The sequence below is a fragment of the Galleria mellonella genome, unplaced genomic scaffold, assembly GCF_026898425.1.
Source record: "Galleria mellonella isolate WM207_F2 unplaced genomic scaffold, CSIRO_AGI_GalMel_v1 utg80, whole genome shotgun sequence".
NCBI classification, from domain to species: Eukaryota; Metazoa; Arthropoda; class Insecta; order Lepidoptera; family Pyralidae; genus Galleria; species Galleria mellonella.
The window spans coordinates 1,639,192-1,664,725 of NW_026442157.1; the positions used below are offsets into that span (position 1 = coordinate 1,639,192).

General features: G+C 33.5%; 1 protein-coding gene across 1 annotated transcript in view; it reads right to left on the reverse strand.

Moving 5' to 3' along the window:
- Window positions 1-25,534, reverse strand: part of LOC113520534 (probable cytochrome P450 49a1) — a 48,741-nt gene that overhangs the window by 17,431 nt on the left and 5,776 nt on the right. Inside the window, exons 2-5 of the mRNA XM_026905891.3 lie at window positions 20,745-20,926; window positions 11,955-12,088; window positions 4,245-4,336; window positions 3,791-3,901 (exon numbers count right to left, since the gene is read on the reverse strand). Of these exons, the coding sequence (XP_026761692.2) occupies window positions 3,791-3,901; window positions 4,245-4,336; window positions 11,955-12,088; window positions 20,745-20,926 (519 nt within the window). The remainder of the gene's footprint in view (window positions 1-3,790; window positions 3,902-4,244; window positions 4,337-11,954; window positions 12,089-20,744; window positions 20,927-25,534) is intronic.

A 25,534-nucleotide genomic window follows, 5' to 3' on the forward strand; every position in this document is an offset into this window, starting at 1 on the left:
CTAGTGTCCGAGTGTCTAGTGTCTGAGTGTCTTGTATCCGAGTGTCTAGTGTCTGTGTGTCTAGGGTCTGGGTGTCTGAGTGTCTAGTATCTGAGGGTCTATCGTCTGAGTGTCTAGTGTCCGAGTGTCTAGTGTCTGGGTGTCTCAGTGTAGTCCTATTATTTGATACCCATATTGTGGTGGTTGTGGAAAAATATGTACCTAGTCCGCCATATTGGAACGGCGTCCATCTTGAATTTTAAATTTTGACATAATCATCGTGTTTTACTAGTGTAGCCCTTTCATTTGATACCCATATTGCGGGGGTTAAGGAAAAATATGTAATCCGCCATTTTGTATCGGCGGCCATCTTAGATTTATAATGTTATTGATTTTATTATATTGTATTGTCATCTAAATTAAATGTGTGTACCAAATTTCAGATCAATCTGACAACGGGAAGGTACTTAAATTCCAATTTCTAATTTTGACCCAAAAAAATAAATACCGTACAGGTCGAGCTAAATAAAACCGTTTAAAAATACCAACAAATATAAATAAGACTGGAGGCTTACCATCAGTACTTGAAATATTTGTAGGTGCAAAAGTAATGCTGCGGTCCAACATTGACGTTACAAAAGGATTGGTAAATGACGCTATAGGCCACATTACAGAAACTTTTTGGCCTCAGTTCCGTCGAATCCAAATGTACGAAACAGATATATCATCAGTTTTAATTCACTTTGGCACAGACGGCATACACGTTATTTACCCTAAAGCCATACAGTTTCCAGCAAAATTCAATTATGGTACGGCTGAAAAAAGGATGTTGCCCTTAGTTTTGTCATGGGCATTCACCGTCCATAAAATGCAGGGCAGCACCGTCGACCATGCAGTAGTATATTTGGGCTCAAAATGGTTTGAGGAAGGACAAGCATACGTGGCTCTAAGTCGAGTCAAGTCTCTGGAAGGGCTATGTATTGAGGAATTAGATTGTACTAAATTATCAGGTAAGAAACCATGTAATAATGATGCACTGAATGAATTAAATAGAATGAGGAATATTCGGTAAACAATTTCACTAAATACTAAAAACAAGAAAATAAAAATCGGTAAAAAAACTTTTAAGTTAAACGGTTTTATTTTATGTGCACTGAAAACTACAAAATAAATAAATAGTTACTTACCTATCAACCTACGTAGGTGATCTCGATATATATCTCTGATGGTAGTGGTTGTCATAACATGAACCATGTCAGCGGCCGAAAGGCAGTTCATGAGAGAACACTAACACCAGGGTTTGCTTGGTAGATAAACTAAGCAGCCCACACTATAACAAGTAGGTATTTTGACCTTCTAGTTCAGAAATATTTTAGTACTAGGCAGAATAGCTTTTAGGCATATTAGACTAAAATAAAAACGTGGGGCCCCTCTGAAATCATACCTATAGCAGAGCATATCTTATACTTTGGTAGATCATGAGCTCGGCGTTCACTGGTGAAGCCGTAACGGCTGGTTATTGATGGTCAAAACCTCCAGTTACGATTATAGTAAGTCGATTCAGCGGACCCTGGACTCCTGAGCTATGAGGTTTCGGATGCGACCGGGATAAACCGCTAGGATGATGATGATGACGAGTATAATAAGTCGATGCAATCCACACTTAGTATAGTAGAAAGTAATACAGAAATAGTTAATGGGCCCCACGTTTTTATTTTAGTCTAATATGCCTAAAAGCTATTCTGCCTAGTACTAAAATATTTCTGAACTAGAAGGTCAAAATACCTACTTGTTATAGTGTGGGCTGCTTAGTTTATCTACAAGCAAACCCTGGTGTTAGTGTTCTCTCATGAACTGCCTTTCGGCCGCTGACATGGTTCATGTTATGACAACCACTACCATCAGAGATATTAATGACCGAGATCACCTACGTAGGTTGATAGGTAAGTAACTATTTATTTATTTTGTAGTTTTCAGTGCACATAAAATAAAACCGTTTAACTTAAAAGTTTTTTTACCGATTTTTATTTTAAATACATATAGAGATATACATACGTACAATAATGTGAATATATAAATGTACATTTTAAGTTACTGATATATATTTAAATAAATCATACAAATTCATACAGATACGATTCATTTACCAGAGAGAGACTTTGTACAAAAGTCGATTGCTTGGGTACATCTATCCCATTCGTGTTTCAACCGTGAAGCAGTTGTGTTTGCATGGCTGTGTTTCGGTTTGAAGGGTGGAATATGGCGTGAATTTACAGGGTACAGAGGAATAGTACCTGAGTCCTCAGGAATGGCAACGCATGGGGGTATTATGTGTGAAACAGTATACTCTGTTATGTCCATGGTACTGCTCATGTCTATAAGCGATGGTTAGCACTTTCCACCAAGTGAACCGTCAGCTTGTTTACCATTCTAAGTTGTATAAAAAATACATATGTAGTTACAAAAATTAAAAATTAAAAAGGATGCGAGTTTGTTAATCAGACACAAATATTGTGTTACTTTTTAGAGTTGTCAATACTTATACACTAGACTAATGGAAAGTGGTAATTGTAATATATAGGCTCAAGTAAATTACCTAACCAAACTATATGACAAATAATATTGTACTAAAAATTCCGTTATAAACAAACGTTCAGGGCCGTAGCTAGACTCAAATTTAATGTAGGGCAAAAGAACCTTGGTAGGGCAGACGCCATAATTAAGTGACTTCTAAAAAGCAAATCTGCCTAATTTTCTCGGGGCCTTTAATTTTAAGGTAGGGCATTGCCCCTCAATGCCCCCCTCCTCCATAACTACGGTTATGTAAACGTTAGAATATTTTTTGTAAGTTTTTTTTATAAGTATGTACTTTCGAAAAAAAAGTGCTAAAATATGTATTTAATTTAAAATCCATTCGCAATTTGAAAATAAGTACATATCTTAAAGGGTATTAACATTGAGTGGATATAAATAGAAGGCCTATTTATAATACTTTACCAACGACATCTAGTCAATTGGATAATAGTTTGGCCTAATAACAGTCTCGTTTAAACTTAGTGGTCGTTGCTTCAAATGTTTATTAGATGTCGTGGACTTTTTTTAGAGTTCTGTATCTTGTTTGTTTTTATTAGTTTTTCACGTAAATGTAATATAACGTACTGAGGTTTTTCAGATTTTTTATACTCATAAAATATATTTTATGAGTTGCCTATACAACACAAAAACTTTATATGTATTATTAGATACACATTTATTTATTTATTTATTTATTTATTTATTTAACTCTTTATTGCACCATAAATAAAAATATACAATGACAAGTGAATAATTCAAATGAAATACAGTAACATAAATACAGATTGAAATATACACATAAAGGTACAAAAAGCGGTCTTATCGCTAGGGCAATCTCTTACAGACAACCTTTAGTTAACATTTACTCACTAAATCAAAACATTGTAGCGAATATCCATAGAGCATCGAGCCTGAAAAACGGATTAACTTTTTGTCTATGTAAATAAAAAACTAGTCAGCTAATTGTCAAATTACACGTTTTTATTAGTGTTTTATATACTTACGCACACAATGTACCTTGACATATCTATATTTAATTATTAAAATGAGTCTTTGCGCATTAAAAAGATGCAAAATTTATAAGACAAAATAAATATAGAAGTTATAAAGGAATCATAACTATGTATCATGTAAAATCGCATGAAAAAATTTACCCACTTTTCTAGAAGCATTTATATAAAGTTATTCCATGTAATAATCTAAGAATCTACTACATTATTGTTCAGTAAAACCGTACCTGCGTGTCACATCTGCAGCTATCTCGTCAAATACTCGGTCGTAATTTTTCAGCAACGTTCCGTCGTGTAACAAAGTGTGTATCGCTATCCATATTGCTTTAGTTTCGTCCCTGCAATGCAAGTATTTATTTAAAACAAATTATGGAATGATAAGCGAAAGCCTATAATATAAGTATAGAAACTATAGGATCAGCAACGCCCACATGATACAACTGATCTTGTCCTTGTATCAACATTAGTACCTACCCGCCTTGGGTAGGCGAAATCTTAGGGAAACACTGGATCTAAGAGAGGTGCTATGGAGTTAATAAAGGTGATGGTGCATCGTCAACATTTTGTTCAGGAGCGAAAGGTGTTTTTGTTGTAGGCCTTCTAAAACTTATGCAGAAAGATCATGTAGGCTAAGGCCGATCTTGATTAGTATAAATAATAAATCTCTCTATGGTTACATACCCAGAAATAGGGCATGAGCTGAAAGCATTTCTGTGTTGACTGAGAGGCGATCGTTTCCAGCACGGAGGCTCAGTTACATTGCTCTCGTATACCTGTAACAAAATAAAAAAAATGTATCTCTGAAAAAAAAAAACAGCGACCTTTATCGTAAATACACACACACACTCATATATACATACCCACACACAAACGCGCGCGCATGCACGCATAGACATACGCACACGTGTACGCGTTTACGCACGCACACACACATGCTTATGTACACAACATAAAAACCCACACCCACGCTCACACATATACACATTAAATATAGTTATATTTAATATAAGTTTTTTTAGGCTAGCAAAGTAAGAACGTAATATTTGCTATGTCTCTGAGAAGTATCATGTGTTCCTAAAAACAACGATAATAAGTTCGTTGTATCGAAGTTTCGGAGTGTAGGTATCTATTGATATGAAAAAAGTTTTATTGAAAAACAGACCTTGAATATTACACACTATATGTTTTGGGGGAAAAATATGAAATATTTTACTTTTGATATTTTAGTACATAGTAGAGATTATGTTGCGCAAAAAAATATTTTAGTCGTGACAATATTAATATGAGAATAACTCTTCCGTAAACTTCATCTATTGAAAAACAGAATTTTAAGTTAATCGGTGGAAACTGATATTAAAATGAATCGAAAAAAAGATGGAACAGAACAGTGTTACTTCGAACAAACACAGTTTGTATGAAATATACATAACCAATATATGTAGGCGTACAAAACTATACATATTTATTTATTTTTTTGTGCTGATACTTCTAGGTTGCATAGATTAATTTTTCACTTTTGCCAATATGAAAATGTTGCCGACTCTTTAAATAATGTAGTAATTTGCACTGGAGATCGTCATAGTACTTGAAATTTATTTGAGAATAAATCTGTCCATTCGCCGCGTACTTAATATTTAGACAACACATAATACTGTTTAATCGGTGAAAATGGAATGGTAACTTTGCCTACGCTAACGGTACACGCTGGCGGGGCACCGGTGAGGGATGGTAGGCAAGGATGAAACCAAGTTAGTTATAGACTATCGTGACAACAAAATTATCCAAGGTAGTTTTCAGGGGAGAGCGTGTTGACGTCGACTTGATAGAGTATATTAGATCTGTTAGATTCTTATTACTAACAACTCCTTTATCTCTATAATATTGTTATTTTTTAATGGGTGATAATGGTATGGTAACCCTGTCCGCGTTACCGGTATACACTGGCGGGGCACAAGTGATAGATGACTGATGAGGATAAAAGCCGGTCAGTTAGCCCATCCTGATGAATTCAACCAGAATTAGCCATGATGGTTTCCAGGGAGTACCACGTGGAGGTCGACCTGACAGGGTATTTCGCTAGTAATGGGGCTATTTAACCCTATTACTAACAATCCCTTTCCCCCAATATTGTTATTAAAATGTGTAATTTAACTTTAATTTCAGACTTTAAATAGTAGCATTTGTATTTTCACAATTTTATAGTAACGAGTCAGAGGTCAAGAATCAGTGTAAATAAACACATTTCGGTGTCAGACAATAGCTCGTAAATTACAAAGATAAGTCCGCAATTACAAGCGCGGTCGGTTCATAGTTGGTTACCCATCACACCGTCGCGTAATAGTTCTATTAAGTCAATAATATTATTTATATCCAATACTACTAGTATTATGTATATTAAATGTATTTTTTTATAATACCTAAGTATTATAAAAAAAATACATTTCTAAAAAGGCAAGCAAGAAAACGTTTCACCTGGTGGAAAGTGGTAATCGTTGCTATTAAACATGTACAGTATACACATAAACTCTTCTGCAGTTTCTACTACAGGTAAAGGTTCAAGGTTGCCAAAGACCGGGAAGATGTCGAACGTCCTGGTTAAAACATCTAAGACAGTGGTTCGAAATGAGTATCAGCGGGTCTACCATGAAATGAAATTCCGAAATTTCGGACTCAATTTTGTGTTTTTGTTTATACTAAAATCGGACCAATAAATGGAGTTTATACATCCTATCATAAAATTCCAAAGGAACAACATTTTAACATTTTTAATATTTCCAAACGGCATGTATTATGTAATTTTAACATCAAATTTGTGCTTTGTTCGGTCCCGAAATTTCGGAAAACATTTCATGGTAGGCCCTTTGATCATAGAATCCGCTAAATATGTATATTAAGTGTAAAATCATGTTAATTAGAGAAACTATAATTGTGACTGACAAGGAATGATGACTGAGTAACGAGCCTCAACTTGGATATTAGTATTAAATAGGTATTTAATACATATTGTTTTGTACGATAAATCTATAACCATTAGTATGTAATGTTTTCTTTATCTAAGCCATTAGTAACAATCTGGGTGAATATTCGTGATAATACTTTGTGACATATTAAGTATTTTATATTAGAACTAATAACATAAACTAGTTGTTCATTGTGACTTTATTTGCACGTTATCATCGATAATGTATTTCAATGAAAACTTGTAAAAATCTTGACTTCTCAATGATTACACTATTGAAACATACTTGTATATTCAAAATTTTATATTTTACATAGGTACCAAACATTTAAGCAATGCGTTGATAAATTCTCATTATAGATAAAAAAAATATAAACTATATTCGGTTAATATAAGTATTAATTATAAAGTACAACAAGAAGTAAATATTTTAGTATATATTTTTTTTATATTTCAGCCGTTAGCTATCCACTGCTGAACATTAGCCTTCCCCATAAAGGGAGTTTTGCCAGTAGTTGCCATGCTTGGCAGGCGGGTCGGCAACTGCAGTTAGGATTTTACAGATGTTTTAAGACGGACGCTGTTGTCCATCCCTCTACCATATGCTCCTTTACACCCACAGGAAAGGAAGCGGTGGACCATTCTATGCCGGGACCTACACGGATACTACGATATTTTAGTTATATATATATATATGGTTACTTAATGTAAATATTGGTAATACGAGTATATATTACAATTAAATAAATATGACAACTATACAATGTATATTCTTTTGTACTATATAACATTGGGCCGTTTAACATAATTAATTTATAATATATAATTTCTATAGCATTATTAATTTATATATATATATATATATATATATATATATATATATATATATATATATATATATATATATATATATATATATATATATATATATATATATATATATATATATATATATATATATATATATATATAAAGTATATATATATATATACTACTATATATATTTATATATATATATAATATATAACTGATGGTGTAACTAAGGCCGTTAAACGCTAAACAATAGAAATTGGCAGTATAAATATTATTAATATTAGGCATTGCCAAATTATTAGTTGTATCGTTTAGGAATGAGGATTTATGTATCGTTTATAAATTTATTATAACCAGAGGGAGACTTTGTACAAAACTCGTTCGCTTAGGCACCTCTGTCCCATTCGTGTTTCAACCGTGAAACTGTTGTGTTTGCATAGCTGTGTTTGGGTTTGAAGGGTGGGATATGACAGTGAATTTACAAACAATTTACAAATCCATTACAAACCTTCCAGTATTTTTTGCATACAGGTGTAGTTTCATGACAGTTATGTCATTCGTGTATTAGTATACAAAAGTATCCTATGTGTTAAGTTAGGATATGATCTATCTATATACCAACTTTCATTCAATCGTTTCAGCGTGATTGAGTTTTTTTAATGGGTGATAATGGAATGGTAGCCCCGCCTGCGCTAAGCCACCTCGCTAGCATATATCCATGCTGGCGGGGCACCAATGAGGGATGATAAGTGAGAATGAAAGGTCAGGTCAGTTAGCCTATCGTGATGAATACATCTGGAATTCAGCACGATGGTTTCCAGGGGGGCCACGTGGAGATCGACCTGCCAGGGTATATTGCTAGTATTGAGACTGGTAGTCCGTATTACTAATAATCCCCTAATGTAATTGAGTAGGTAACAGACATACAAACATCTACACAAACTTTTATATTTATACTAGTATAGTTATAAATTTTTTTTTTCCGTGGGTGTCGTAAGAGGCGACTAAGAGAACTTATTGGTCGAGAAATGGGCAGCAGCGTCTCTCTTAAAACACCACTAAAAGCCTAACTGCGGTTGCCAATCCGTTTGCTAAGCGTGGTAAACATTGGCTAAAGCCCTGCAATGGAGTAGGCCTATGTCTAACAATGGACAGATACCGTCTGATATAATAATGTTGACTGGTATAGATAAAAGTGTCGCGTGTTACATTGTTTTGCTTATATTATTTATAATTAGGTTATCGTTAATAGTAATATTATGTAAAGTTATATTTACCGTTTAATTACTTGTAGGTTAAGTAGTTTTTTCATATCTATTTGTTTACAAGTCTCATTTTTTATCATAGTATTATATATTTATAGTATTTTTATTTATATATTTTTGATGACCTTTGTGGTCTCGTCTCACGTTAAGATGGTCGCGAGTTCGTTACCTGCACAATAAAAATTCATTTCTATTTATAAATATGTATATATTTAAGTATGTATATATGTACATATGTTTTTGTACCTTATATGTTTTACTTTATATACAAACTATAAATACTTTCTTCTCTCGGGTTTTCAAGGTTGACTGGAAGAATCTCTTTAAGGGATAAGTCCGCCAGTGTACATTTTGATATAACCAAATATCTATATTATGAGTGAATGTATAAAAGCATATAAATAAATAAATTATTTTGGTTTCAATGCTAAACTACTGAACTGATTTTGATAAAATTTCTATATATTATACAATTATTATATTATACAATCGCATATTATTTGTATAAGAAGAGAATTTTCCAAATAAAACTTTTTATTGTTCTATGTATGTTTTATTATGTAAATATATTGTATGTATATGTAAACATTTAGTGTGTGACAAGAAGAGAGATAAAGAGGAATAAATGTCATTGCCATCCACTAAAGAACGATCCCTTTCAGAACCTTAGTATGGAGAGGAATATTTAAAGCTAAATTTTTATTTTATTATTAATGCTATAAATTATATCCTTTCGAATAGTCTATTTATTTATTTAAAGGAACACCAATAGCATATTGCATTACAATATATATAACAAACATTAAATATAATATAATATTGATGCACATGCCTATTATAGGTATTCACAGCATTTACTTTAACATAGTTATACAGTGCGAGAAAATGAAGTAACAATTATAATGAATTAAATAACATTAGACTACAAATATTTTAAAAGTTGCGTTATTAGTTATAGAAATATACATGTAACCTAAGTTTACAATAGTCATAAATATAGGCCATGTATATTGTTTATCGATTTGATACTTTATTTTCAATACAATAGATGATATAATAATCTCTATTTCTGTTGCACTGAACAAGTCCTCGTCGGTAATTGTTATTTCATAATGCTCCCTCGATAAAACATTGTCAAATAATAAACATGACCCTGTGTGCGTCACAATAAATGTTATTTCTATGATAACCAACATTATCTATGTTATTTAGAGCAATATGAATCATGAGTTATTAGTTATTCTTGTACTGTTTAAATAATAAGTTATTATTATTTTTAAAATATATTTACAACAGCCGTGAGCTTGAGCATGAAATTCAGATGAATTACTGTATAAGTATATATCTCTGATACATGCTGCCACCGTCTATTACGGAATGCTTAGTCCTTGGCTTCGTTTAAAGGACAAGTCAAATCACATTTTCTTTCACTGTAGTTACTCTTTTCCATTTCTCTGTAATTTTTTGACTAGAATTGTCATATTTCCTTGTGTGTTGTTTTGTATGTGTATATATATTGTTATAGGAAGTAGTTTAATAAATTATATGTGTTTGATATTTTAGATTCTTGTATTTTATGCACAAAAAAATATTAATTCCCTCTTGCGCCATCTGCCTACTTCTATCTGTTCTCCTTTATCCAAAGGTTGTCTGTAAGAGATTGCCCTAGCGATAAGACCGCTTTTTGTACCTTTATGTGTATATTTCAATCTGTATTTGTTACTGTATTTCACTTGAATTATACAATGATAAATAAATGATGCTACACATTAATCGACCATTAAGTTTCCTTAATTGCCTCTTACCACACCTACGACGGGAAAGCAAGGGATGGCCCATTCTAAATCGGGATCATACTGCAGTATAATAAATACGCTTTATCAATAAGAAGCTGTTTTAACATGCTAATTTTTTTTATACTTAAATAAACTGATTTTAAATAAATTAGTTATCGTAGGATAGGACATGACCGGAGGTGATTATTTACTGTAAATAATTAAACTACGTCTAGACGTCGTAATATGACGTCTAGACAAGGATATTTTGAATTATGTTTGTCACTAAATTATTAGAAAAATGCATTTAATTTGATCAAATAATAATATTTAGTGACATTTCTAAATATTTAATTGTATATCTTTTTTTCTGTATATCAATGGATTCAGCTGTTGGTGATTCTCGTCGCTCATGAGAGTTCGTAACACCATTGTTTGCCTTATATGCTTCTAATTTGAAGGCTTTAATGTCTACTCAGAAATGTATGTATTAAAAAAATACTGTTGCTGATTTCATAAAATTACATAATATTAAGGAATGTTTTTTGAAAGTATCTGATGATAGGTCAATATCCTTTCTTATAGAGAGTCTTATGCTCAGCAGTGGGACCTTAATGAATCTTTAATCTAATCTTAATATATAAAAATCCCGTGTTTTATATGCTTTATGTTTCCATATGCCATTTGAAATTTCTAAATGTAATTCTGTAATTTTATGGTTTTGGTGCAATAATGAGTTAAATAAATGGTCACGCTAATCTCTAAAAATACTCAACTGTTTTAAATGAAATTTTATACATGTGTGTTGTTTGTTCTAATTTTAGAGAGAGAGAGAGAGAGAGAGAGAGAGAGAGAGAGAGAGACAGAGACATGGTTTTTATGCAGATAAGAAAAAGTGGTCCGGTAGGTAAAAGTTGAGGCCAAAATATCGTATGCCGAGTTAACTAACTCTTACTAATATAATAAAGGTGAAAGTATGTTTGTTTTTTTTTGCGTCTTAACTAGTCACTATGAAATTTAGTAAACACGTATTTTTTTTTATTATAACACAATATGTACCCCCCCATCTTGATGCAACACAGAGAAGACGTGGTCCATGGATACTACCAATAGAATAGAGAATTCTACTTTTAACGGTTGGCCGCACTATGTCGTCTTACTGAGTGCTTTTTCACAATACGTTTTAAAGCTCCATAGTTATAAGTCGTTATATAAGATGGAGAAGGATATCCTCTATTTTTTATCCCGGTTAGTGAACATATCCTGGTCATGCAGACCTCATCATCCTCATCAAATCAGCCGTTAACTGTCTACGGCTGAACATAGGCTTTCCCTCATAAAGGGTGGGTTTTATCAGTAGTTGTCATGTTTAGTAGATCAGTTGGCAACTGTAATTAGCCTTTAGTGATGTATTAAGAGGGACGCTGCTGCCCATTCTTAGACTATTAGGTTCCCTTAGTCGCCTCTTACGACTTTTATGGGAAAGAAAGGTGTAGCCCATTATATACTGAGACCACACGGCAATACGCAAAAAGACAGTCGCTATTAAAAGCTAGTGATATTATAAAAAAATCGTTACCTCTCTCATCATTTCAGGGTCGAAGACATACAGCACGGGCCGTGTTCTGGATGCCTTGGCCAGCCGCACCAGGTTTCCGTACTTATCACGGAGGCCCTCAAGAAGACCCAGGCCGACGGTATGGTGGAAGTTACCTGTTGAAATTGATTGTAATGTAGTAAAAGTTAACATGTTTCTCCATTACTTATATATTATTTTTAATGATCGCATTAATTATCATTTCCTATAAACCATAAACCATGCATAGCGAAAGTCCCTTCATTCGTAGATTGAAATCTTCTACAAATATTTTTAACATTGTTTTGTCACTTTAATTCAAACTGAGAATTTAGAGCAAAAGACAGTTCACTAAACACAGTTTAATATTTAGTTGGACATTTTTTTTTATACGATTAGCCATACCTATACATTACCATGTAGAGATATGAACCATATAGCAAAATCGTCTGCTTAGATACCACAGTTTCATTCATAATTTACCGTTAAGCGGATGTATTTGCATTTTTCAATAAGTATACTATTTTATCTGTTTTTCTTATTCCAAAATATATATGAATTTTATTATTTAAACAATTGTTATCTTGTCTCTATCATTTTTTTAATATAGATTCATTAAAACAGCTGCATTAGAATTATTGAGGTTAATGTACTCGTGTGTTGTTATGACACGAACAATTTATATTATGTTAACATTTATATTAGTTATGTAACGTAGATATTTACCTGTAATGTCTTTTTAGTCAATATTATATTATACAAGTCACAAATAGGATGACAATTTGTAGGGAGGTTTATTTTTATGCTAGTAATCTGGCTCGACTTCGTTTTTGTTTTATACAACTTAGAATAGCAAACAAGCTGACAGCCCACCTTATGGAAAGTGCTAACCGTCGCCTATAGACATGAGCAGTAGCATGGACATAACAGAGTATACTGTTTCGCCCATGATACCCCCTATGCGTTACCATTCCTGAGGACTCAGGTGTTATTCCTCCTTACCCAGTAAATTCGCGCCATATCCCACCCTTCAAACCGAAACACAGTCATGCAAACACAACTGCTTCACGGTTGAAATACGAATGGGACAGATGTGCCCAAGCAATCGACTTTTGTACAAAGTCTCCCTCTGGTAAATTCCATTCCATTTTCATCACAATGAAAAAAAAAACTATTAGGTTTGTTGAATAAAAAGTTTTCAAGTTCCATTTTCTATTTACCTCGCTTAAACTGCTCAAGATTGGGAAATACACAGCGAGTGATTCATTCCTCTATCTGCCATTTGCATGTTTAAAAACAAGATTCGAGCATACAAACGGGATATATAGGTACGACACAATTTGAGTACAATATGGATACCATATATAAAATGAACAAATATTGAGAATAATTTTTATTCAAGTAAATTTATCAGTTCCATCAGGTTCAGTTACCACTTTCCATCAGGTGGGCCGTCAGCTCGTTAGCCATTCTAAGTTGTATAAAAAAAAAACTTTCCTATGAACTTATTACTTATATAAAAATAACAAAAGAAAGAAACAATATTCATAGTCAAATTTATTTATATTTAAGTATTTTTTAATTTATCAGTATATATCTTAGTTATTTTTATGATTCTACCATCTATTCGGATTACAATTTCAATTAAGGAGAACTGACAAGAAATTCAACTGTTGCTTTATTTCGAAACCTCAATTATATATTATTATTATTTAAAAAAAATCCATCCTTCTTAAGAGGAGGGATTTTTGCAAAGTAACCCCATATTATTATTGGTAAACTATTGTAAAACAATTCTGCAATTGTTTTACAAGTAGAAGATATTTATACTACATCTTATTTACTAAAAAGCTGTATAATGTCCATAACAAATAATAAAAAAAAAAATTGCCAATAAACAATTTTTTAGAACCGAATTTGAATTTTTTTTTCAAAGTAGAAACAATTATAAAAAAACATAATTGTTAAAATTTCCATAATAGCTTTACATTTAGTTGCGTCATGCCCCTCATAGGTAATATTAATAAAATGTAACAACTCAAATAGGAATAAAACAAGATATGGTACTTTATAAACCTCTGTGGTTTTCGGTATACTCTGCATATAATCTAAAGCAGGAGTTCCTAAGCATTCAAGATAATTTAAATAAGAAAAAAAGCTTTTTAGAAATATTTTAAAAGTATAACATTTTATAGTTTCCTTTAATTTTTGACGTGAAGAATAAAATTGTTTCACTGTATAAATAATTTCGCGGAACTATGGTGACTTTTTTACGGTATCTTGTTGTGAAAATAGAATAGAAACATATAAGAATCAATAAAAAAAACAGTTCAATTTTATGAAGCCTTTGAAGAGAGACACATCTCTCGTGAACGGCACCATAGCCCAATTCATATACTTTGATATCCATGGTACCGTTTGTCTGTATATCTGATTTTCTATCAAATATTTTGTCAGCTTCTTTATTCTTTTGTTAATCTATTCTTATAGAGTGTTTGCTTATTTATTTGTAAAAAACTTTACACATATAGAAAGCTATGTTGTTAGAGAGTAATATAGGCTTATATATAATTTACAAAAATTCTATCTACCCATACGAACCAACTTAACCAGAGGGAGACTTTATACAAAAGTCGATTGCTTGGGTACCTCTGTCCCATTCGTGTTTCTACCGTGAAGCAGTTGTGTTTGCATGGCTGTGTTTGAAGGGTGGGATATGGCGTGAATTTACTGGGTACCCAGGAATAACACCTGAGTCCTCAGGAATGGCAACGCATGGGGGGTATCATGGGCGAAACAGTATACTCTGTTATGTCCATAATACTGCTCATGTCTATAGGCGACGGTTACCACTTTCCATCAGGTGGGCCGTCAGCTTGTTTGCCATTCTAAGTTGTATAAAACAAAAACAAACAAATGGAATGACGCAGGCGGGGCTGCGTTATTGGTATAAATACCATTGATGTACCAAAAAGGTAACTGAGACAATCGTGATAAATTAATTTACTAAGAATGAAAACTACTACGTAGAGATTGACTTGAGCGTGAATTCTCTGTGGAAATTTGATTCTGAGAGTACATGGGCTTGACAGAAAATATTGCAACTATATCTGTATTAAGGTGAAGTCATATATTAATACAAGACTGTATATTTTTTTATGAAATATGGAATAGCAAACAAGTTGACGGCCCACTTGATGGAAAGTGGTAAGTATTGCCTATAGCCATACGAGTAAACACTATTATAGACAGTTTAATATCTATTATTCGAAATAAATTAAACATTATTATTGTTGATAGGCTAGTGGTGATTTCTAGCTTCGGAGGTGATGTTGCTATTCTACAACATTCTTACTAGTATTATATAAATGTGAAAGTGAGTTTGTTTATTACTTCTTAACGCTTCCTTCCTTTATTTTATTGCTGATACCCACCGCTCATATGACGATCTCCAATATGCGCTAATTTTATTAATTAAGCCAACAGGGGAAAAAGTATGCACACCGGGCCAGCTAGCTACTTTAATTGTCTACAACGCTTCATTCTTCTTTCAATTATAATTACATCCCCACACATTTATAGTGTAAGCTATTTTTTATTGAATTAAAAAAATATTTTCTACAAATAATGTATATGGTAAAACAACATTTGCCGGGTATATATATATATATATATATATATATATATATATATATATATATATATATATATATATATGTATATATATATATATATATACATATATATATATATATATATATATATATATATATATATATATATATATATATATATATATATATATATATATATATCAATATAGACATGGGTTACTTTTTATTAGTTACGCGGTCGAAGTCGCGGGTAAAAACGAATTTATTATAATTTATAAAATAGAAATATATTTTGCTAGTGAATGAATGAATAACATTCCAAAATATATCAGTATATATTTTGGAATGTTATTACTAGTACTGCCCGTGCACTACCCGTAAATCATTTAAAACGTTGGCTTCAGGAAAAACGTTTTTATTTGATAGGAGAATTTAAGTCAAAAATATTTTGACGCTTTAATTATTTAAATAAATGTATCTCATACGACGTTTTAAAAATTTACATGCTATTTGCTACTTATTATTTTTATTTTACTTAGAATAAATATTGTTACTGTATGAACTCAAATTATACCTATATATAAGTAAAATGTATCCATGTAAATAAGAGTACAATTTTTAACGCCATTAAAATGTGGCTAATAATGTGATTCTATAACATAATTAAGATTTATTTGAACCATATTTATGCAAATAAATTATTATAATCATTATTACTACCAGCATGTTGTCACATCATGTGCCAGAAACATCATTATCAGAAACTTTTTACCACATTTAACATTTTTGAAACGTCTTTCATTTTGTGAAGTTTGTGTTGGAAGTTTTAAGTGAAATTGCTGAAGTTAGAAAGCAAGTGAAGTGGCTACGTAGCGAGAATGAGGGGCAGACAATAAAAATGTCGGGATTTAGCAAAGTTTGTTTGAAAATTACTTTTTTTTTTACTTTAAAAAAGGTGGTGAGAAAATTATTAAATTTCACAAATATATATTTCTACATAATTTTATGAATCAACAACAATAATTTTTGTCGTTGATAGAAAATTACATTATCACCATCATGTTAGCCTTTAACTGTCCACTGTTGAACATAAGCCTCCTCTTGGAGATTTTGCCACTAGTTGCCATGTTTGGCAGGCAGATTGGCAACCGCAGTTAGGCTTTGGAAATTTTAAGATTGGAGCTTTTAAGAGAGACGTTGCTATTCATCGCTCGCTCTCCTTTAGTCGCTTCTTACAACAACCACGGGAAAGGAAGGGGTGGCCTATTCTATACCGGGACCACAGGCTATGAAAGCTAAACAATTCAATATAAATATTATTGTAATTTTATGGAGGAAACAATAATCTATATATAAAAAATAACTATCTATCTATCTGATAATTTTGTAGTTTCCTTATAGGCGGTACTTACTACTGAAGTATTATTACAAATCTGGTACTTTATTACACATGTTTAAAGGATACTGATAAACTGAATGAACTCAAAAACTGAATCTGTAACTATCAAAGTGTAAATTTTTCACGAAATGTCTAATAGTTTTAATTAATGAAATGATAAAAATCTAATTACGTTTGTTATTTACAAGTGGTACTGATGTATTATTAGTATAGTATATAAATAAGTAATATTAAAGTGCAGTGACACTATTATCATCTAACCGGTTTAATCCAGTTTCTAAGAGCTGCCTTCATTAACTTTGTAGTAGGTAGTGCTGTGTCCAGTCGTCCTTTTTTGGTATTCGATTATTTCGGTAATCGTTAAAAAATAATCGAATGAATTCGCGTATTTTATCAGACTCGAGACTTTTTCAACTGATCATTATATATATGTATAATCATTGAAGAGAGAATGTTTAATAATTACTGAGGTTGGACCTTCCTGCCAAGATTTTCCTGAAGTTACGATGAAGGCGAAGATTAATAGAATGATGAAACAGAAATATAATAAAAACTAAATTAAAATAGTTACAAGAGTATTCGAGTATTGTAATTACTCGAAACCTGTATTCGAATATTGTATATCCGAATGTAGTATTTTGTATTCAAATATCTATTAGATATTCGAGTCAGTACTCGAGTCAGCCTGACCTAGCATATCACTAGTAGTTAGTATAATAATACCCACTTTCGTTTTATGTTCACTCGTTACTTTATTTCATATTAGATTTGAGCATTGAATTCTAATTGAATTACATCCACTGCACCTAAATATAGCTGGAGTTGAGACAGTTATCTTGTACCATTTAATTAAATGTCTCTTCTATTAATTTAAAAACATATCCCGGACTTTAACGTAGACTTTCGGGCATACAGTTGTGAAAAGTGTATTAAATTTATCACTTCCACACAAAAAACGACTGGACCACAGTTGTTTTTGTGTTATGTTGAAATAAATAGATAGACAAATATTTTTTTTAAATAATACTATTACGACTTGTATAATTCTTGTTGAGACTCCTCAAACAAATTTGTCACAAATGTTTTCCATGTGTCGTAAGAGGCGACTAAGGGAGAGCGAGGGATGGGTAGCAGCGTCCCTCTTAAAACATTTCCAAAGCGTAACTGCTGCGGATTGGCAACCCAATCCGCATGTAAAGCGTGGTAACTATTGGCAAAACCCTTCTAGGGCTTCAAAGGCTGATATGATGATAATTTCTCATGTACCGAGATCGTCTACTTACAATTATTTTATATTAGTATAATACATGCTAGCAGTTTCGAAACTTTATCTTCAGGTATATTACAGAAATAGATTTTAGTTTTGACTGATTTATTTATTACTATAAAGTTTTTTTTATACAACTTAGAATGGCAAATAAGTTGACGGCCCACCTGATGGAAAGTGGTAACCGCAATCTATAGACATGAGCAGTACGATGGGCATTACAGAGTATACTGTTTCGCCCATGATACCGTCCATGTGTTGCCATTCCTGAGGACTCACGTGTTATTCCTCTGTACCCAGTAAATTCACGCCATATCCCACCCTTTAAACCGAAACACAGCCATGCAAACACGACTGCTTCACGGTAGAGACACGAATGGGACAGAGGTGCCCAAGCAAACGACTTTTGGACAACTCCTTCTGGTAAAATAAAGGTAATAAAAAGTTATATTCATTGTTTTATTTTTAAATGTATGTCTGGCGACAGCGTAGTTAGCATTTTTACATCGTTTCGCTAGTACATTGCTCGCTTGAGAGTATATTACTCATAAACTTTATACTGTAGACATATTGAGACTTTTTACTATCTAAATATGGCAGGTATAAAAATAAATTTATTATGTTGGTAGTATTGTAAAATATGATAGTTTGTAAATGTGTATGTATCTATGACGGTTAAAGGACTAATGGGATTCTATTAAAATTGAGTGCAATGAAATGAATCTTTTAAGAGTTATTAATTTATTAAATATTAACCTTATTAAAATATGAGTTTTACTTGAATTGTTACATTTAAATAATTTATTGATCGCACAAAAACCTACTAGCTGTTTGCCCTGATTTCGAACTGTTATAAGACACAAAATGGACATGTTTATTAAAAAGAAAACTTTATTTTATTTCCTATTCAATAAATTTTTATTGAGTACACAATACGACGTGAGCGCAAGACGAAGGATGGAGCTGAACTGCCTGGCATGGCATCTCACAGGAAATCCACCCGTGTTCTTATTGAAGTAATAATCATTATTGCCTAGTCAGCACAAAGGAAGCATAGCGATGCACAAACCCATTCTATGAAATGGTATAACAGCACGAGTAACATTTTTCAAATATTTATTGCTAATTTAATAAAATTGTAACTAACTAACGTTTGTACATGGGAGATACTCGTATTTAAGAAAAATCATTATGAAGGGTCTTAATAAGAGTAATAGAAGTGATAACAATATTTTTTTGTGTTTTTGCTGTCTGTATGTTTGTTCATCCTGCAAAAATTACTGCTCAAAATTAGAAGTGGTGCGTCTAATTTAAAAACTCATGCATCTTTTATGTCGTTGTTCTTTTACGTCATCTAGAAACCGAATGTAATACATAGTGTATCTTACTTTTGAAATCCACGCATCAGAAGTATCGGGTAGAAACTAGTTCTTTCTTATGAACCTTGTCCTGATAATTACAAATACAACAAGAAAAGAATTAACATTCATTCTATCATCCTTCACTGGTGCTTTTCCAGCGTATATCGTTTACGCAGTGTTTTTTTTAATGGATAAAAATGCTATTTTAACTTCGCCTGCGCTATCGGGTTACTGCGGGGCACCAGTGAGGGATGATAGGTGAAGATGAAGCAGATGAGTTGGCCCATCGTGATAAATTCATCAAAAATTATTCACGATGGTTTCCAGGGGAACTGCGTGGAGATCGACCTGTTAGGGTATATTGCTAGTAATGGGTTTGTTGGATCTCATTATTAACAATCCCTGTCTCCCCCGCAGGCAGGGTTATCATTCCATTATTGTTCAATAAAATAACATTTCTATTTGTATGTATGTTAAAATGAAATAAGTGATTGATTGTGTTACGATGTCATACTAGTTCGTCCCTTTAGTTGGACGTCAATAAACGTACAAGGACCCGGTGGCAAGGTCGAATAAATTCATGCTGCGTATCGAGTAACATGTGCGCATATCAGGAACTACTACCGAGGTGCGCGTGCGCACACCACGTAGTTACGAGTTATTGGGCCAGTGAGGGAATTGTTCGGCAAATTGATCTGTATAGCGTAGTAGTATACAATTTATCCGACTGTTAACAAAAGGAGGGTAATGTTTCATGAGTGTATATGTTAGTTTTTTAACGTAATATGTAGCTCATCAGATTTTTAACCAACTTCAAAAAGAAGGAAGTTCTCAATTCGGTTGTATTTTTTTATGTTTATTACCGCATAACTCCGTCAGTTATAAACCGATTTCGAAAATTATTTTTTTATCTGAAAGGATATATTTACAGATTGGTGTCATAGAAATTTTATTAAACTTAGTTCAGGACATAATTTTTAATAAAATATAATTTTTTATTATATATTAATAAGAACTGACAGCAAAGATAAAAAATTTACTATTCGCTTTTATAAAGAGTTCATATAGTTTTTTTTTTTTGGTTTATTTATAAAAGTATAGTAATTTCGTTAGAGGACTTTAGAATAAAAAAAAAAATATTAAGTAACTTACCAATTCTAGGGAGCACGTGAGCGGAATGTCTCAACATAGGCAACGCAATCGGGCCTGGTATATCATTGAATGGTTTTAGGTAATTGGCGACAGATGGCGCTGCGGCCGCTTTGTACCGGGGTGGTGATGTTGACGACCTTCGTGACGATGAGCTTATATGCCGCCTCGTGGTTGACGGGAATCTGTTAACAACGCAAATGAATAAGTTAAAGTTTATTTTTAGTTGACAATTCAAATATTAATGTAAGCTGTGTGTACATAAACTAAATCTGCCATACTCGTGAACGGGTGCTGCTTTTGGGCTCTGGTCTTTTTTTTTTATACAACTTAGAATGTGTGTGTGTGTGTGTGTGTGTGTGTGTGTGTGTGTGTGTGTGTGTGTGTGTGTGTGTGTGTGTGTGTGTGTGTGTGTGTGTGTGTGTGTGTGTGTGTGTGTGTGTGTGTGTGTGTGTGTGTGTGTGTGTGTGTGTGTGTGTGTGTGTGTGTGTGTGTGTGTGTGTGTGTGTGTGTGTGTGTGTGTGTGTGTGTGTGTGTGTGTGTGTGTGTGTGTGTGTGTGTGTGTGTGTGTGTGTGTGTGTGTGTGTGTGTGTGTGTGTGTGTGTGTGTGTGTGTGTGTGTGTGTGTGTGTGTGTGTGTGTGTGTGTGTGTGTGTGTGTGTGTGTGTGTGTGTGTGTGTGTGTGTGTGTGTGTGTGTGTGTGTGTGTGTGTGTGTGTGTGTGTGTGTGTGTGTGTGTGTGTGTGTGTGTGTGTGTGTGTGTGTGTGTGTGTGTGTGTGTGTGTGTGTGGTGTGTGTGTGTGTGTGTGTGTGTGTGTGTGTGTGTGTGTGTGTGTGTGTGTGTGTGTGTGTGTGTGTGTGTGTGTGTGTGTGTGTGTGTGTGTGTGTGTGTGTGTGTGTGTGTGTGTGTGTGTGTGTGTGTGTGTGTGTGTGGTGTGTGTGTGTGTGTGTGTGTGTGTGTGTGTGTGTGTGTGTGTGTGTGTGTGTGTGTGTGTGTGTGTGTGTGTGTGTGTGTGTGTGTGTGTGTGTGTGTGTGTGTGTGTGTGTGTGTGTGTGTGTGTGTGTGTGTGTGTGTGTGTGTGTGTGTGTGTGTGTGTGTGTGTGTGTGTGTGTGTGTGTGTGTGTGTGTGTGTGTGTGTGTGTGTGTGTGTGTGTGTGTGTGTGTGTGTGTGTGTGTGTGTGTGTGTGTGTGTGTGTGTGTGTGTGTGTGTGTGTGTGTGTGTGTGTGTGTGTGTGTGTGTGTGTGTGTGTGTGTGTGTGTGTGTGTGTGTGTGTGTGTGTGTGTGTGTGTGTGTGTGTGTGTGTGTGTGTGTGTGTGTGTGTGTGTGTGTGTGTGTGTGTGTGTGTGTGTGTGTGTGTGTGTGTGTGTGTGTGTGTGTGTGTGTGTGTGTGTGTGTGTGTGTGTGTGTGTGTGTGTGTGTGTGTGTGTGTGTGTGTGTGTGTGTGTGTGTGTGTGTGTGTGTGTGTGTGTGTGTGTGTGTGTGTGTGTGTGTGTGTGTGTGTGTGTGTGTGTGTGTGTGTGTGTGTGTGTGTGTGTGTGTGTGTGTGTGTGTGTGTGTGTGTGTGTGTGTGTGTGTGTGTGTGTGTGTGTGTGTGTGTGTGTGTGTGTGTGTGTGTGTGTGTGTGTGTGTGTGTGTGTGTGTGTGTGTGTGTGTGTGTGTGTGTGTGTGTGTGTGTGTGTGTGTGTGTGTGTGTGTGTGTGTGTGTGTGTGTGTGTGTGTGTGTGTGTGTGTGTGTGTGTGTGTGTGTGTGTGTGTGTGTGTGTGTGTGTGTGTGTGTGTGTGTGTGTGTGTGTGTGTGTGTGTGTGTGTGTGTGTGTGTGTGTGTGTGTGTGTGCAAACAATCTGACGGCCTACCTGATGGAAAGTGGTAACCGTCGCCTATAGACATGAACAGTACCATCATGTTTGCTTGTTTAATTTTCATTACATTATGTAAATATATAGAAATTAATATAGCACCCACGCAAATGTAAAATTATCTTGTATATAATAATTTGAAAAGAGTAACTGTTGAGTTTCTTGCGAGTTCTTCACAGCAGATAACAACATTCCGATCCCAGCGATAAAATCATAAAAAAATTACGATTTAAAAGAGCTTGTAAACAAATCTATATAAATAATCGAACAAAGATTATTCTATTCTAAAATTATTGTATTAATCTACTTAATTGGATGCTTTTTTGCATGCAACTTAGTAAACAAGGCAAGCAATCTGACGGCTTACTAGATAAAAAATGGTAGTTGTCGCCTACAGACAGGTATAGTATAGAAATGTTTTCTTGATGCTAATGTTTTTTTTTTCATTTACAATAGTAGTTAACTCTATATGACCACAGACCAAGGTAGACGATATTAACACTTCGATCTACATGTTTTTTTTAATGGAGGATAACAGAATGGTAACTCTGGTGCGCTAAGGGCATATACGAGTATACGCTGGCGGTGCACCAGTGAGGGACGATATGTGGGGATGAAAAGACAGGTCAATTAGCCCATCGTGATGGATCTAACACTCCCTCCTCCACTCCCCGATCTACAGGGTTAAGCCAATTCTATTTTTTTTATAACACAGGGTCAAACGGGCATACGGCTCACCTGATGGTAAGTGACTACCACCGTCCATGATTACTCGCAACACCAGAGGTATTGATGGTATACTGCTGGCTTTTAAAAAAAGAATATGCTTTTAATTTGAAGGTTATAACGTCGTATCGATTCGGAAATATTTATGAATAGAACTCCATAAAACCCAGCTGAAACCCAGTGATGATAACCATGAAACTAGCTGTAACTCGCCGTTCCGCTCATAAAAATCGGTAAATAAGGTATCCTATGTGCTAAGTTAGGATATAACCTACCCGTATACCAAATTTCATTCAAATTTTTGCATGAAAAAGTTACAAATATCCATCTATCCATCCATCGTTTTAAACTTTCGCATTTATTATATTAATAGGATAATACGTGTGAATAACTTTCTCTAAAGAGCACAGTCGATTAACATGCAAATTGCATATCTACTTAATACATTGTGATGTTAAGTAGAGCTATTTAAAATTACATCTGTGTATGCGAGAAATGTATCAGTTCTCGGGTTACAAGATATATCGATTAGACGATGACGCAGGTGTTTTAAGAAATTCTACGTATTCGATTATTAAAATATGATATGGGTGCATTAAAGTATGTACCTTTTACTTTGAAAAATGTCTACGTTAAATGATTCTTGGTAACGCCTGAAGGAGTTCGCCGAGATGGGATAATTGTTAATGTACTTTTTTTTCTGTTAAAATACATAACAAACAAGCATTATATGACTTACAATGCATATAAGTTCATGCCAATCTATATCTAAAAACAGTCTTAATAAAAGCAATGGAAGTCAAAATAATAATTTTGAGATTTTCATCTGACTGTATGTTTACTCTCACTTCATGCAAAAATCACTGCACCAACTTGAATTTGGTTTGCACAATTATGTTTCTAAAGGTTTAACTAAAAATCTGGTGTATGTTTTTTCTTCATCAACATCATCATATCAGCTATCAACTGTTCACCCCGTCCCTTTGGGGAGTTTTGCCAGTAGTTGCCACGCTTGGCAGGCGGGTTAGTATGGTTGATCTTGATATATCTAAATTGGGTACCTACTATTATCCATGCGTACGTAGAAGTTTGTACAAGTGTAAAATTATCCTTACTATTATTATGAATGTTAACGTGACTGTGTTTGTTACTTCTTTGCACCTAAATTGCTTAATTAGTCACTATATTTGGTTTTCTGGTACATAGGATGGAGAAGGAGATAGAGCAACATAGGCTACTTTTTATCTCGGTTTGCGTACATATTTCGGTCGTGTGGATGATGTCACGGGTAAAAGCTTATTGTTTAATAAATATACAGAATAAAAAAGATTAGGTCTTCAGAAAAAGGATATAATATTGTAATATTTAATGTATATAAGTTGTATTGTATATATAATATGTATAGTTAACAGTCCACTGCTGAATATAGTCTCCTCTATAAGAGAGGACTTTATCAGTAGTTGCCATGCTTGGCAAGCGGATTGGCAACCGCAGTTTGTCTTTTGGTGATGCTTTAAGAGGGACGTTGCTGCCCATCCCTCGCCCTCCCTTAGCCGCCTTTTACGATACCCAGGGAAAAGGAAGGGGTGGCTAGCTAATTTAAATGTATTGTATTTAAGAATATTTTATGTTTTCAAATTAGTATGTGCAAAAAGCAGTCAGCTTTCTAGCATACTGATATCTAAATATTAAATAGCATTATAAATTAATAAATAAATAAAATATCATACAAAAAAATATCCCACTTCATAGACGTATAACATAACTTACTCCACTCATATCTTGTCTTACAAATAGTCTTGTCTTAAACTGTACTTAAGATATTTATAGGACTTTAAATATAACGTAAAATTACAGTTAATCCGTACGTAGGCAGAAGAATACATCATAAAAATCAAAAATCACAAATACCTTAACCGGTTTACGAGACGTCAAGATCATGGCGACACAAAACAATTAGTCAGCGTACTGGTTTCGTTGATATAATACGATATCTGTCTAACTGTAAACATGTTTGTCATTGCATAGAACGATTATTTATATATATTAGTTATTTACTAATAAAAAAAAAAATAGTAAATACGCGTACTTTAATTGGCGTACGATAAACTAGGGATTTTAATTATAAAGTGTTTATGTTCAGATATTTAAGATATAAAAGTAATTTCTATTATTATTATGTTGTTGATGGCATTTTAATGTTATTCCTT